The sequence below is a fragment of the Rhea americana genome, unplaced genomic scaffold (genome assembly GCF_003343005.1).
Source record: "Rhea americana isolate MKP2758 unplaced genomic scaffold, rheAme1 scaffold_55, whole genome shotgun sequence".
NCBI lineage: Eukaryota > Metazoa > Chordata > Aves > Rheiformes > Rheidae > Rhea > Rhea americana.
In genome coordinates this window covers 4347152-4363350 of record NW_028186701.1, presented here as the reverse complement: position 1 = coordinate 4363350, position 16199 = coordinate 4347152, and the positions used below count along the sequence as shown (strand labels likewise).

At 36.9% G+C, this 16199-nt stretch overlaps 1 protein-coding gene across 1 annotated transcript in view; it reads right to left on the bottom strand.

The window, feature by feature from the left end:
- RNGTT (RNA guanylyltransferase and 5'-phosphatase) overlaps positions 1–16199 on the bottom strand; it is a 189205-nt gene that overhangs the window by 139039 nt on the left and 33967 nt on the right. The window contains exon 8 of the mRNA XM_085318674.1: positions 4632–4767. Coding sequence (XP_085174800.1) covers positions 4632–4767 — 136 coding nt within the window. The remainder of the gene's footprint in view (positions 1–4631; positions 4768–16199) is intronic.

Below are 16199 nucleotides of genomic sequence, written 5' to 3'. Positions count from 1 at the left end.
AAAAAAAGCAATCATGCACATATATCCAGAGTAAAGCAACAGTAATGGAAATAATCATTTGGCACCAACACTAAGGCAACATTCAATCACTAAGTTGTGCTGTAAAGATCCATCAAATAGCAAATTCTATTTTCAAATATGTTGACAGGAATTTCTGAACACATAGTAAATTTCATCATCAATTTTTTTTAATTCATTATATTTAAATTTAGAAATCTCAGTTAGCCACAGAAAATTTTTAGTTTCCTAAGGTACTTCATTCAACCAAGACTTCTTAATTTCATTCTATTGCTCTTTATGAAAAAAAATGGAAAAAAATCWCACTAAGACTAATTTAATGCCAATAAAGTGAAATAATGTGATGCACTATAACAAACTTTTACTAAACAACAGATCAGGTGAAATTATAGTTCATGTCTTGGGTAACTGAGAGAATCTGACCCAATCAGTAACCGACTACGTTTTTTGAGCTTCACCTGTTCTTAAGAGACTTCAAAAACTATAAATCTGGGAGTTAGTGGCTTCACAAAACACAAGATCAAAGCACCCCAATAGCCACTGCCACATTTATGCACATTTATCAATAAATGCGCATCCCTGTCCTGTTCTGTATGCATTAGCCACCTTTACTAAACCACCTGTTTTGACATGCGCAAGGAGGAGCAGCTTCCCTCAAACATACCCCTTTGAATCGTCTTTTCCAAAGGTTTCCTCACACTGACTGCTGCAAAAGCCTGACAGCAAACAGTTTGCTCCTTTTCAATGCTGGTGAGAGACAACGAAGGCGAAGGCAGTCTACAATTTTACTTGGAGACCTGCCAAAGTTCAGTCTAAAGACTGCACTCTGTCTTAGTAGCTTCTGAGTAACTTTTGCTTCCTGAAGTGGTTTTTTTTGTTTGGTTTTTTTTTTGGTTTTTTTTGGTTTTTTTTTGATAAAACCCTCAGCCACTTTCTTGGGTAGGAATGTTCTGCACAGGTCATGGTGCCCCTTAAAAGAAAGGCACTATAAGGACAGGACATACTTTACAGCTAATTCCCCACTGGTTGATGCCATAATGATATAATATGTATTGGCACAGGAAGCCTTGTACTCTTTTAAAAGAATCATGGGCCAAAAACATTTCTGAAATCTTCCCCGACTTATCAGTTTTTCCATTATCTCCTCCAGTGACAATGTGGCAATGTCATTTTCCTCTCATAAACGGCAGTTCAGCAGTTTTCTTCCTGACATAGCTAAGACCCAGGCTCAGCTCCTAAAAGGAAGCACACTTTATTCTGTGACTAACTCTGATCATTATCAGCAAGATGATTCTGCTCACACAGACCTCTTTCATCCAATGTTAATATGAATCTCAAGTTCTCGCTTCTTTTCGACTTTTATACTTACTTTGGTCTCCCTTTGCTCTCCAAACATCCTACACATCAAAGTTACTTCATAGACTTCAGACCTTGCCTATTTGTATTAAATTGCTTCATCCTGTTAATCAATCACAACCARAGAATCCTAATAAATCTGAAGAAGTGCTATTTGCTTTTTAAAGAAACAATGCCAGTTTAAAGCTAACAGCCTGTTCACTTGATCTCAAACACCTGACATTTCAACGAGTTTAGCTGCTCCTGAAATATAATGTAGTAGCCCACAGTCATGGATTACACTTTTTTAAAAAAAAATCCTGCAGCCCTGTACAATAGGCTATATTCCTGTTCAACTTTTTCATCAATGACCTGGATGAGGGGATGGAGTGCCTCCTCAGCAAGTTGGCTGATGATACCAAGCTGGGAGGAGTGGCTGATACACCTGAGGGCTGTGTTGCCAGTCAGAGAGACCTGGACAGACTGGAGAGCTGGGTGGAGAGGAACCTCATTAGGTTCAACAAGGGCAAGTGCAGGGTCCTGCACCTAGGGAAAACTAACCCCATGCACCAGTCCAGGCTGGGGGCTGACCTGCTGGAGAGCAGCTCTGCAGAGAAGGACCTGGGAGTGCCGGTGGATGACAAGCTGACCATGAGCCAGCAATGTGCCCTTGTGGCCAAGAAGGCCAATGGTGTCCTGGGCTGCATTAGGAAGGGTGTTGTCAGCAGATCAAGAGAGGTGATCCTGCCCCTCTACTCAGCCCTAGTGAGGCCTCATCTCTAGTACTGTGTCCAGTTCTGGGCTCCCCCGTAAAAGAGAGACATGGAGCTCCTGGAGAGAGGCCAGTGGAGGGCTACAAAGATGATCAGAGGGCTGGAGCATCTGCCCTATGAGGAACGACTGCGAGAGCTGGGCCTCTTCAGCCTGGGGAAGAGAAGCCTGAGGGGGGATCTTAACAATGTGTATAAGTACCTGAAGGGAGGGTGTCAAAGGGACGGGGACAAACTCTTTTCAGTTTTCCCGTGTGACAGGACAAGAGGCAATGGGCAGAAATTGAAGCACAGGAAGCTCCGCCTGACCGTGAGGGGGAATTTCTTCCCTGGGAGAGTGACAGAGCACTGGACCAGGTTGCCCAGAGAGGTTGTGGAGTCTCCTTCTCTGGAGATATTCAAGGTCTGCCTGGATGCAACCCTGTTTAACATGCTCTAGGTGACTCTGTTGAGAGGGGGGGGGTTGGACTAGATGATCTCCAGAGGTCCCTTCCAACCTTACTGATTCTATGATTCTATGTACAGTAGGCACTGCATATGTTATCTGCCTGTTAGCACTTTCTTAAGCCCCTTCAGGAGCAAGTAGCATCAAGCTACTTGGTCTGGTTTTGTTCTATGTTGTATTCTTCAGTGCGGTGAAAAACAGTAAGTTAAGGTACATACCAATTTGTTTTGATAGCACTAAAATCATTTCACCGCTGTCTCTAGTGCTAGTTTCAAAAGAACAGGCTCACATTTTTCTCATGTTTCACTGCAAGCTTTTAGGAACACTTCATAGTAAGCACAAAGCCAACATTTTCTTCTTTCAATACAACCTCTAGATCCCTTCACCAACACAGCTACAAGTAGAAAAAATGTAATAACCATAGATTAAAAAAAAAAGAAAGAAAGAAAGAAAGAAAGAAAAAAGCCCAAATTCACACTCCCCTGTGGTCTGGCTAGTGGTGAGCTGAGCAGTGTCACTCTTGCTGATTGTCCTCTCAGGAGACATATCAAGTCAGGGCAGGCAGAGCTCCAAAACAAGTTCTGATGGCACACTTGTCCAGTTCATCCCACGGACMAGAAGTGGTGTATCACCAAAAGTACTGTCTTATTTATACTGACTACAAGCAATTTCAGCAAGTGATTCAACAGCAGCCTCAGAGGCTTTGCCAAACTATCATCCATAAGCACTGCTTGGGTAAGGGATGAATAGTTCCTACATGGGTTCAACAAAATATGGTTGCATTTTATGGACACTGGCAAATCATTATTTTTTCCTCAAGAGCCTTAGAAACAGCAGAAAGACAAAAATAGTACCAGTCTTATCTCAACAGTATGGACTTTAATGTATGTCATTAATAATATTCTTAAGTATATCTCTAAGAAGTTGTCTGGCTGAAAAGGTTCCTATCAGATATGGCAACTTGTGCAGCTACTCTTGGGCTAAGAACCTCTCATTCATTGCATTATGCTCTTTCAGTGAAGTAAAAATGGTGTAAAGTATGCCATTATMCGCTTCTGTCTGACAAGGTTCGCTTTTCCTTGCAATAATTCTCCTCACAGATTTGATTTATACATGCTTCAGGTATACACGTGTGTTCAGTAGGGCAGATTATTTACGGAAGTGACATTGCAAGAAGAATATTGACAACAAAGGCCCCAGAAAGGAAGGAAAATGACCATGAGAATGACAATATGGTCTTCCGTATTTGAAAGGTGCACTGGATTTCAGGAGACCAAGGCAGCAGATCATTTCAGATACTCAGCATTCCACCAAGAGCCAGGTAGAGAGACTCCAGCATTAATGAAATACAATAACAATCGACATTCATCTACATTGACAGATATTTAGTGTAAGAGCTAACAGAAGCCCTTTCGCTAAAAYAGAAATATCAAGAGGAATATCCTCTTCTTGTGGCTACTGTTCCCAAAAGCTTGACTAGTAATAATAAACACTTCAGGATAGCCTTTAAACAATAAATACATCCATTTTTATATCTTGTTTTACAAATAGCTTCCAGAGTCCATTAGTCATGTTATTTTACGAACCTTTCTACTTAGAAATGTGCTAGCCTTAAACAAATGCTACTAAACAGTTTCTAAACTGCAGTCAATAATTCAGATCAGCTGAAAATAAAGAAGACAAAAGCTAAATTATTAATAGAAATATATCAAAAGACTCAAATTTTAGAACTATATTGACTATGCTTACTATATCAATATAGAAATCTGTAACAAGAAATGAGGTTCTGCACTTATTTTAGATTGTATTCAAGTCTCTTCTCATATTCAGAGCAYATCTCAATACATTAAAGGCAAGTAGACCGCTCCCGCCAAGCGGTCATCATTGCTATTCTAAATATAAGAAATGACTTATGAACAGTGCAATTCCCACATGCATCCAGTGCACAAATCTRTATTACTCCTAAAACTCGATAATTCACTGCTACAGCCATAAAACCTGGCCCATTTTCTGAACTAGAGAAAACAGCACTAAAAATATTAAAATTATTATATGCTCCTTACCCCATCCAGAAGAGTATTTGTTAGATGGCTGCGAAGATCTTTACGAAATGGAAATTCCAGATTAGATACATGAAAAATTGAATTATCTCTATCAATCATATAAACTTCATTTTTGCCATCAATCAGCATCATGTACCTGTAAAGACAACGTTAAAATATTATACTTCTAGATATAGCCTCTAAATCTCTATTTTAATTTACATTAAATGTTGAAAAGCAGCTATGACAGATGGTATTAAAAAAAAGCATTAGTGAAAAAAAGATTTTACCATTAGAAGTTTAAAAATTCTGCTTCATGGAAACAGTCAATTTAATTCAATGCAATTATCATCAAGGAAATATTACCATAGCTAATAGCTTAGAATAAACATATAATGATGCCTGTGCATACAGATACAATTGTGCCTGAAAAGCTAGTAAAAATAACACAAATTTCAACATTGTAACACAAACATAAAGCTAGTTCAGTTTAAAAAAACTTTCCGTTCTGCTTTTACTTTAAGTGGAGCAGAATTTTAGCTGGTATAGATCTGTAGAGTTTCATCAAAAAGAAAAACCTTTTCTGAACTACCACTGGTTATTTACATTACAGCACTGCAAAGTCTCAGCCAACTTTGGAGCCCCTTTCACTAAAACATATTTAGCTAAGGAAAATTCCTCCCTCATTTTTTATATGTATAAAAAAAATCCAAAACCCAAAGCTTACTAAAAGCAACTTATAAGCTTAGCTCAACTGAAAGCATCTAAATTTTCWAAATGCATGCATTGGGAGCCCAGCTTATGAATTTAGACATCTCCATGTGAAACCCACTCAAAACTTTTAGCCCTATAGAGTTTACATTCTGTATTCAATAAAACTCAGTGAACAAGTGGAAAGACAAAATGTAAAAGAAAACAAGACATGCTAATCATCATAATATGTGTAACACACCTGAATTACCTTTGCAAAGTTACTMTGATTTTTGCAGTAAGAGTATTAAAATAGAGTTTCAGGAAGAACAGCAAGGTAGCTGAGCAAAAAAGTTCTTCTCAAACATGTGCAGCAACCTAGGAGCACACATGTTATCACTGGATTTAAAAAACTAAGATACTTTGGTGGAAATTACTGGGAAGGGACAGATGTAAGAGTCAACATCTTGGTAATGAATAACAAGCAGCCCCAAAACTAAACACAGCAGCCTGAATCTRATATAGTAAAATAAGGGAGAAATCGTTGAGGGACTCAGAAAGCTGGCAAAGTAAAAAAGACCAGAAAAGGGCCTTTTCAAAACTACTAAATGGATAACAACAAGGCCTGACAGCACTTAGTAAAACCAAAGAAAAGAATGTTATCAATGCCAATGTGCATAATATAACACACATTGATATGAAATTCATAAGAATTATGAATGTTATCAAAACATGACTCAGTGGTAGCCTGAAAGGGCCTTTTTAGCACACAAACAGAAAAAAAACATGGCTTAAAAGAGGTAGGAAAAGAGTCTACAAGGAAGAAACTCGACATGAAGAYTTGAAAGGAAGTCCAAGTTGAGTCTCAACCAAAATTGAGTTGTCAGGATAACAAATTACCACCTGTCAGCTGAGCTGCTGTAACTGAACTTATGCCGGAGCATGCTATAACCAACCATGTCTGTGGTCTACARCAAAACTGAGAGCATTAGCATAAGCTGAAGTTTCTTTCACTGAGCCTGACATTTCACCTTGCATGCAGACATGCTAAAAGTACAAATACGGTAACAGAGGTTCTACTAACTAAAGTCAAAAATCACAGAAACCAGAAAAAGAAGAAAACAGGAGCACAATCAACTGTCAAGATACTGCAGCGGTTCTAAAAGTTCACAACACCCAATGTTCTCAAATAGTCTCCGATATGAAAAGAGAAGGGGCATAAACATTCCCAGAGCAATTAACCCCTTTGGACTGCAGTACAGCTTTCTTTGACAGCACAGAATAGGGAAACACTTGATTAATAGCAAGCAGACTTCTCACACTTGTTAAAAAACTGATACTCGTGAACAGAAAGCATACCTTTTATACTTCATCCACTCCTTGAAAAGTCCTGGTTTTGCAGTAGTAACAAGTTAACAGTAGTGTTTTCTAAAATTCAACATTGCTCTCAAGTGATGCCCACAGAATCACTGTTGTCCAAACAAAAGCAGCAAGCATTGCTCAGAAACCCTTCAGGTACATGGTCCACACAAGCAGCTCAGCTGACTTCTGCACAGATCCTACCACTTCATAAACCTGATTTACCAATCAGTTATCTGAATCTTACCGACAGGTAAATCTAATTATAGAAGCACAATACCACAAATGCAACTTAAATAAATACATTTTTTTCACTGTTATGACTTCAATAATAATTGACTATAGATCAGCTTCACTAATATTTCTCCACTTACAGGTACTTAGAGATGTTCAGTATCAGTTGTACAAAAAGAAAGACAAAGGGTAGGAGTGGAAAGAGAACAGGAGATCTGCTGGGCCTCATTAAAAATAACTTAAGTTTTCAGGAGGGAAAAAGCAGAAATTATACCAATGCAAATTAGGAAGGCTGCACATGAGGTGCTTTATAAAAAATAATACACGTTCAACTACATGACTGACACCACTGCTTTAGAGATAAGAATCTGCAGACAAATTTAAGTCTTCAAATCATGTAAATTTACTCAAAATGAAAACCAATTATAAAAAGCATGCTGCATTTTTTCTTAAAAATTAAAGAAACCATCAAGAGAGGGGAACAGATGCATAAGYGAGGGGGAAAACTACATGCATTCATTTATTGTTTTAAATAAAGCTCCACTGGCTACCTCTGCAGCCTCATATTCAATACAGTTTTAGGATGCATGTTTTCACTGCAATTTTCCTTACATATAAAATGGCTTCAGAAACAAGTTCTAATGCATCAAAAGAACTAGTAGATACAAAACCAGTATATATATCGTGATTAGAAATATGACACAAAATAAGATCTTACAACTGCTTTGAAAATATCCAAATTGTTAAAAGCTTTGGTTTTGAACACCTGCAGTAACCACATGTTCTGAAGACATATAGAAAGCTTCAAAGGCTGTTACTCAAACATCAAAAGCAACACCAACACTTTCTCTAGATAGTTCACTCATAAAAAACATTTGCAGAAATGTACTTAAAAATTGATAGTTGTTTAGCTCAGCAACAGTGCAAGGACTCCTTATCCTTCAAATCACAGTGCTCATGTTGCATCTCCTCTCTCCACTTACCTCTCTTTTTAAATTATTTTTATTTACATTGTAAATTTAAAATGGCAGGAGCAACATAAAATTTTATGGACTGCCTGCAAAAGATTTTGAGTGAGAGATCACCAGGACTCACAACCAAGAAGCAAGAGAGAAAGAGCAAGTGATTAGTTGGCAGGGGACAGGGGAGAGACCTGGGTCTCAGGATAATAAATTAGCCTAATGGAGACCCATTTGTCATCAGTCTCATGACAATATATTTGCCTAACTTAGAAGCTGCACAACTCTGCATGTTTAAGACAGGAGACAGACCCAGGTGTGCCTGTGCTGAAAAAGGCTGTTTTATTTTGTTTTTTAACTGAAAGACTGGATTCCTCTTCCTCCCACACCYGAAGGTTTGATAAACTATTTTAATGTATAGATTTAATATATGCAGGCATAGCAAGGAAACACAGATATACACACTACATAAATGTTTTACTTATTGCAAATTAGAACTCAAGATCAATTAGGCAGATGGAAGAAACCTTTTACATTATCTAAGCCATCATGTTGACATAAAACAGTTCCAAATTACATACTAATATACTGAAGTCTATCTTTGAACTGTCTCCCATAGCTACCTTTGAAAACACTTTTCTTCCAATCCATCTTAAAATATTTATCTATATTCCCTCTTTGAATTTCTTTTTGCTGAAAAGAGCTAAGTATATTCAACTCATATTTTGTTTTTGAACAAGGATTATATAAATAGTCCTCGAACTTGCATTCTCTCTCTACACTGTGCTATATGAAAAATGATTATTACATATTCATTTCAATTATCAAAGTTTTCTCAAAACAGAAAAATTAAGTTATTTCAAACAGTAAGTGCAAATTAGCAACTCTGGCAAATCAGCTGGTAGTTCTGAGGGAAAGTTAGTGATCCGCACTTTTACGCAGGTAGCACAATTGTATATATATTTTATCCCAACACAGTGAAAGGAAAAAAACTAGCCCTGAAATCCTAATCCATAGATAGAAAACTGCTCTGTATAAYGAAAACTAAATCTCAAAAAGCTTAAAAGCTTTAAAAAACTTAAAGCTCATCAAAATCTACACATCAGCTAGCAAAATGCATAAAATTTAGCATAAAAGCTATAATTAGATATATCCCATATATCTGAATGATTACTACCAGAAATATTAACCTCTCCTTTGAAATAATCAGCAAAAAGAAAAMATTGAAGAGATTTTTTAGACCATAACTTCTTGCTGCTAACACCTTGTTCCATCTTAGCACTTAGTTCCATCATGGTGCTTTGCTTAAATAAATGTTACTGCTGAGTGTAGTCATGTTTCTGGATGCCTGAGTTTATTTCCACACAATATTTTGTTACAATAAATTTTTACTGGTAACATGTGGAAACAAACTCAAACATCAACTTCTTATGCAATACTTTCAAGCTTTCAAACAGCACTAGTACCCACAGAGTATTTGGTGGGGCAAGTGTTTTTCCCCCAAAATAACATCTTAAACTTCCTTCCAATTATCCCTCAAGGTCAAGAATACAGCCTAGGTTTTAAAAGGCACTGTTACAATTCAGTAATTGAGAACAGCTTGTTACAGCTCACTCACTCTCCTGGTATACAACATAGCAAAACAAGCAGCAAGTCAGCCAAGTGAAAAGGTAAATTTAAAATATATGTGCATTTTTATGAACTGTCACATTTTAGGTAACTTACAGTGATGCTAAAAGTAACCACTTTGACYTCAATCCAAAATTCTAATCAGAGAAAACGAGCTTCATCCATTTCCTTCTCAAATCTCTCTCAGGTCTCTTAATTTGTCCTGCTTGGATTTCCTAACACTTCAAATACCGCAAACTCACCCAACAACAACTGACCTATTCCACTGGCTAAAGCTGTAAYGGATTCAGTGGCTGGGAAGTGAGTTTGATTTCTTTTACAAGCAGTTATGGAACACTAAGATAAAAACTATTCCAAGTCTAACTTAAGGAGTCAAGCTCTTCAAGCTGCATGATACATATTTAGCATGTTCAAGACCAGATTTTTTTTTTAAAAAAAAAAAAACAACAGTATTTATTTATTTAGTCCACACATGCATTGAATACATTGAAGCATCCTTATTAAGGTTGAAAAATTTTGAGATGGGGACCCAGTCACTTCAAGATCTTATTTCATAGCATGTAAGTTATGTCTCTTTCTCCAAGTACTAATGCATAGTTATATTTCACTTTTCAGCCATCCGAACCAATGCATGCCATGCAGTGTGGCACCATAAAAATTAATTTTTATAGAGTGCCACAACCACTATGAATATTTTTGTCAGAGTATAGCAGCTGGAAAAGACATAATGCAAACCATAAAATAATCTCACAGATGTCAAATATGGGAATATTTCTCAGCAAATCAGCTAGTCACCTGCTTCTTTGTATCTACCTCACCCATAGATAATTTCGTCAATAGGAAAGAAAACATCTTTATTCAACAATCAAGACAAAAGTAGATGTTTCATTAGGCCTCCATTAAAAGTTACAAGAAACTTAAAAGGCTATCTAAAAAGTTTTGTTTCTTTAAGACTAAAAGTTATGTTTTTAAAACATCCAGACCACAAAGTTTAGTTTCACTGCGATTATAAAAAGCAGGATTCAAGAAAAGCATGGATAAACTAACTCAATTCAAATAAAATATCCATTCTTTAGATAAAAACTCTGAAAGTGATCCAAGAAACAGAATTAGTCAGAATAYGAATTATTACCAATATAAAACAGAATAAATTTGGTCAAGGATGGATGGACAACTCTCAGAAGTGTTCCATAAGGAGATGATAATTGAAAATGCAAAAGAATAGTAAGAGCTATACAAACATGTCAAGGTTTTTGTTAAATTGAATTCATTAATTTATCAGACTTTTTTTTAGTCAATAACATAAGTTCATATGCTCCACATCAGGCTTCAAGTTTTCTCCATATCAAATTTTAGACTTTCTCAGAGTAATCTTGTAAACTGCTGATCACTAAATTTCTGAATATTAGCAGGACATGCCCTGACAGGATATATTTGAAGAAGTTAATTAAGACATCAGCAGCCTAAGCACTTACACCAGACTAGGAAGTGAGCTTCTGTGGACAACATCACATAGWCTAAAAAGGACGAATAGCAATTTCTCACATAAATTCAGTAGGAACTAAAACAGCGTATAGGAGCTTAACTAATGCTTTGGACCGCACACCRTGAAAGACCCATGTTATTACAGCTGTACACTTATTACTAATTACCTCTACTGTGCAAGCGCCCAAAAGCTCCAATCAGGAACTAGGTCCCATTGGATTAGAGTCCCTGTAAGGACACAAGATGACATGGCCCCTRTATCAGACAGCACAATTTGAATTTAAAACAAGTGAATAAAACAGCAAGACTGGAACAGCAATAAAACAGTAATAACCAAACTGCATATTTACCTACATTGACTATACGTAAAGCTGGAGAACTGTCCTTGAACGACAAACAGCAGCTCTCCAAACTGCCATCACAGCCCAGCTGATACTCCTCCTAACAGAAGCTCTGACGAGGACTTGGAGAAGAAAGGGTTACGCTGTCCACACAGACCAATCTTACCTGCAGTTATACAAACAGTGTAACCTAAAGTTCCACTGGAAGCCACTTTTCCTTCGCTTCTGGTCCTRAGCAATGCTAACGGACATTAGCATTGACAAGACAATTCAGGGAATSGGATGAAAGTTTCATTAAGAAAAAGTTATAGCTCTTGGCGTTAGACAAGCAGATCTCCAAACCATCAACCAGCGTATTAATTACTTTCATCTTGGAACTTTAAAAAAAAGTCAGCAACAAAACATCATTTTGAAAAGTTTCAGCCTCCTCCTCAAAAGTCAATTATTTTTAGCATGTCCAAAGCAACTGGTTCAGAGGCCCAAGTTTGTTTGCTTCCTCATATCTCCTGTGGCTGTTTACACAGTGCATACCATTTGGGCACAAAACATACATGGTAGAAGAATGATTTTACTAAATTTCCATTTTTAGGGTTGTGGKGTTTTGGATTTTTGCTTTGTTTTTTTACAATTCCAAGGCTGACTCAAGCCATAGTGAAAATGATAACTTAAGAGCTCAATTTTCACTCTTCTATGAATGCTTAGTGTATTTCATCACTAACTATTRAAGAGAATTTCAGAGAAATATAATTTCAGGCAAAATCAGGCAAATTATTTATGTCTCCCTCCACCTAAAGTCATTCAGCAAGCCAGCAACAGAATCGTGTCTCCCAAACTCCAAATGCAGTCCTCTGCAGCGTCCCCTGCAACCCCTACAGCATGCTGCCTCATTCCTCCTTCCCAGCTTACTAGTGTTCATAAAGCTGGCTTTGAAAATGCTCCTCAGTACAGCGCCTAACAGCCTGCGTAGCAATTGCCAGAAACATTTATGGTGAAACTGGTGGTCTCCTACAAGTTCAGAGAAGTTTTGCAACTGACTTCATCTTATGATGTACATTACTACTTACGTTTAACTTACTTCTCTCATTCACAATCCCAGCAATTACTCTATCATAAAATTACATCTGCTTATTTTGTACTTTTTAAAGAGTTTTATAAACTTAGGCATAATAAAAATATATACATATACAGTCCAGCTTCCTCAAACTTTGAGAACTCATCTTCTGAGTTTAAGTTCAATACAAAATGAAATTTCAGAAATCTAAAAATAGTGTTTGGATTGGAAATTATTTTTAAAGGAGGCTTAAAAATTCAGGAGCTTTCTTTGTCCCATATTATTTCATTAGACAAAATATATGAAATAAGATTAATTATTATTATTTCAAAAGGCTATCATTTTTATCGTTCTTTTCAATACTCTTATGTCTTGATCATCACATTAAAAGAACACAAAAAGGTAAGGAATTCCACCATTAACTCTCCGTGAAAAATACACGATAGTTCTTCATTCCCAAGCAGTTCATTACTCAGGCTGGAATTCAGTTTTGTGAAAGCTCTGCATCCCATACAAAAAATCATTACCCATTTCAGAATAGCAATTAATATTAATACTAATAATATGTTTGCTGATAGGCAACAGTGAAATCTTGTGTGGATATCAGATATTACTTCTTAATTTCCTTTAACGACTGGCAACACTTCAAAAGCATAAACATGTTGCCACACCATCCCACAGGGTGGGTTCAAGCCACTTTACCACTTCACTTTGGACCCTGCCACTCCTTTCAGGCAAGACATCATCACCTTCTGGCCAGAAGCACCAACTGCTGTAGAAAGGCCCACGAGAAAGAAAATTAATCACTCACTGCCCTCTGTGACAGCATCTATCAGTGTCACTGAAGCACTTTCAGTTCCATGTCCTGGCCTGAATCCAGACTGTGCTGAGTCTAGAGTAACAGTTTAGATTAGACGAGTGTGAAGTTCGCCTGTGGCAGATGGAGCAATACACCCTGAAGTCCTGATAAATGGGAAAGGCTCAGCTTGCTTTCTTATATTAATTGCTGCTGGCAATGGTCACCACTTCATACTATGTCTCCTGAAGGATAACAAAACCTGAATATAGGGGCACTAACTTGAGAAATTATGTGGAGATTAGCAACATTATTTTCAGTGTGTAAACAAAAGGCAAACAATATTTTTATTAGCCTACCAACAGTTATGTCACAAATACCATTTTCCAAGTTATTGGAAAACACATTTTCATTTCTACAAGCAAGTAACACAGCAAACAGCATGAAATATAGTTGCACATAAACACCTGTAAAATTACATTTGACTTGGTCATCCAAACTCTGAAAAAAACCCAAGTGCTTGGAATTTAGCCTGCTCTGAAAATACCAACACTTTATATTTCTTTCATTTGCTTCTAGAATAAGCTCTGCCAGCAACACTCTCTCTGCCAATTTAACCTAAAAATTAACTAGATTCTGACTGGCAGTCATTTCCAATTAACAGCCTTCAGCACCAATATTTCTTATTCATGACCTTGCATTTTCTACAAATTATTYCTTTCCAATTTTATTATTTCACTCTTCAGCGTCTTCCAGTCCTTGTACTGACTTGTCTCCTTTCTTTGCTCATCAGAACATACTTGTTTGCTGTTTCAAAATTCTTAACAACCACCTATCTGCTTGTTCGAATAACTAGTCTGAACACCTAGTACCCAGAACTTCCACTACGGCTTTCTAAATACTTTCTCCCAAAGCCACACGTTGATATTTTCTATCAGTTCGYTCTCTATCTACCTTAAAATGCTAGYAATAATCTTCATTAGCTTCAGTCCCTACAATAATCTAAAGAACATCAAAATTTTGCTGAAGTCTAGATGTCTAAGATCTACCACTATTCCTTTGCTAAAAAACATATTACTCCCACTTTACAAGTATACAAATTACAAACTGTTTGAACTTGGATGAGATTCCATTCCTCTTCTATACTGAAAGTTGTGTTCCTCAGTTCCAACTCCACTAGCTAGTTTCCCTTAATTTATCCAAATCTGCCATTTCTGAAAGGGGAAACCTGCATCACTGATCCATTTTTATCTCGCATTACAATCAAAATGCTTTAAAGCAGAACCTTTCATCAATGAACAAACCTGATCTTCCACAGGCAAGATTTGATTGTTTTGTGTGTTTTCGTCAATACTAAAGTACCAAGTTGCTAGGCCACTATTTGGTAAATAAATGTATCTGCTATTATTTCCAGAAGCACCTGGATTTGTCACTGCAATCAATCAATTTCTCCTCCAATCAATCCCTGGAGAGAATGGAATTCAGTTTCTGATTAAGTTTTCCAATTGTAAGGCTTCTGTTTTAGGGAAAAATGAGCAGCTCCCTAGGCTTCACTGGCTAGGTTGGCTAAGCTCTTATAACATCTCTGGAAATCTAGACACACAATTCACATTACTGAAGCATGCTCATGACAGTTCTAATGAAATTGGATTCAGCAGTAATGCAGAAGTTTATCTTAACAATCCTATGGTGATTAAAAAAAAAAAAAAAAACTCAAATGCCATGACATTTTTCTAAGCTTCATTTACTAAGAAAATAAAAAGCTATCCTTCAAGTTTTATTTTGCTTCTCTCCCAAACAATGCGTGCTTTTCAGTACTTGTGTTCCAGTCAAAAGAAGTTATCCTACCGTATCTGCTATCTCAATGGCTAACTTCATGAAATACATTCCAATATGATTCATGTTCTGAAGCACTTGTTCAAGTAACTCCAACTTGCCACCCTGGCTTGATACTAATTTTGAAAATTTTCATTTTCTTTTCTTGTTGATTACATCCTATTTTACAATGAAAGGGCTATGCTTAATTTCAATATCATATAATTCATCAAATTCATCTGCATATTTAATATCTTAGAACTTCCTTTCCGCAAAACTCTCTAAGGTGGTATTCCCTGCATACATACACCTTGTATAAGTTACCACTGTAGGATAAAGGACATCCTCCTACAGCTCATGCAGGTGATCAGCCTTCATTACCTTTAACATTCATCAGTCTCCTCCTGTTGTGTCACTCAACATCACATTCTTTTTCTCATTCTTGCCTACCACCACTCTCTTTTCATCAAATCTGACAGAGTTTCCCTTTTCATTTGCTTCCCTTGACAACTCAAGGTCTGAAATTTTTTTTTTTGCGACTATCACAACCCTAAAAGTCACAAAAAGCAAAGCAGTAAATCTGCAGATGACAACATATACTACAGAAGTCTTTAGAACGCCTGAAGCTGCAGTAATGAACGATGGAATTCCAGTATCTCAAAAGTACCAAGGCTCAGGCTGGCAGAGGTATTTAAGACCACCCACCCACCCTTACTATGTTGCAACTTAACTGCTGGCTGAGAAAGCAGATAAAGAAGCTACTTTACAAAGGTCAACCAGAGCACTTAAGTGCAGCTGCAGTCCAAAAAGGGGAGGGGGAGGACTCATTAGGTCGCATAACTAATAGGGGTGCATACTGAATTAATACTGCATCACTACATCACTATAAAATTTACTGACATACTCTCACCTGGGATACTATGTGCACCTGACATTAATAGGGAAATCAACTTCTGAATGAGAGATAATGGCATTGCTATAGAGCATGAAAAAGCCTTCATGCATAGTTAGTGTAGAATCTGGCACTGCTTCTCTCAATAAAGTGTCATAGTTTAGACTTAGTTCAAAGGTTTTTTTTCTCCTGTTTTATAAATCAAAACTAAAGATGCATTTAATTAATTTAACAGATGGCAAATTCAAAACCAATGTAGAAATATATTTTCCGTATAATGTATTATTAGACTGTGCAATTCTGCACCAGAATTGGTAAAAACAAGAATTTAGAAAAGT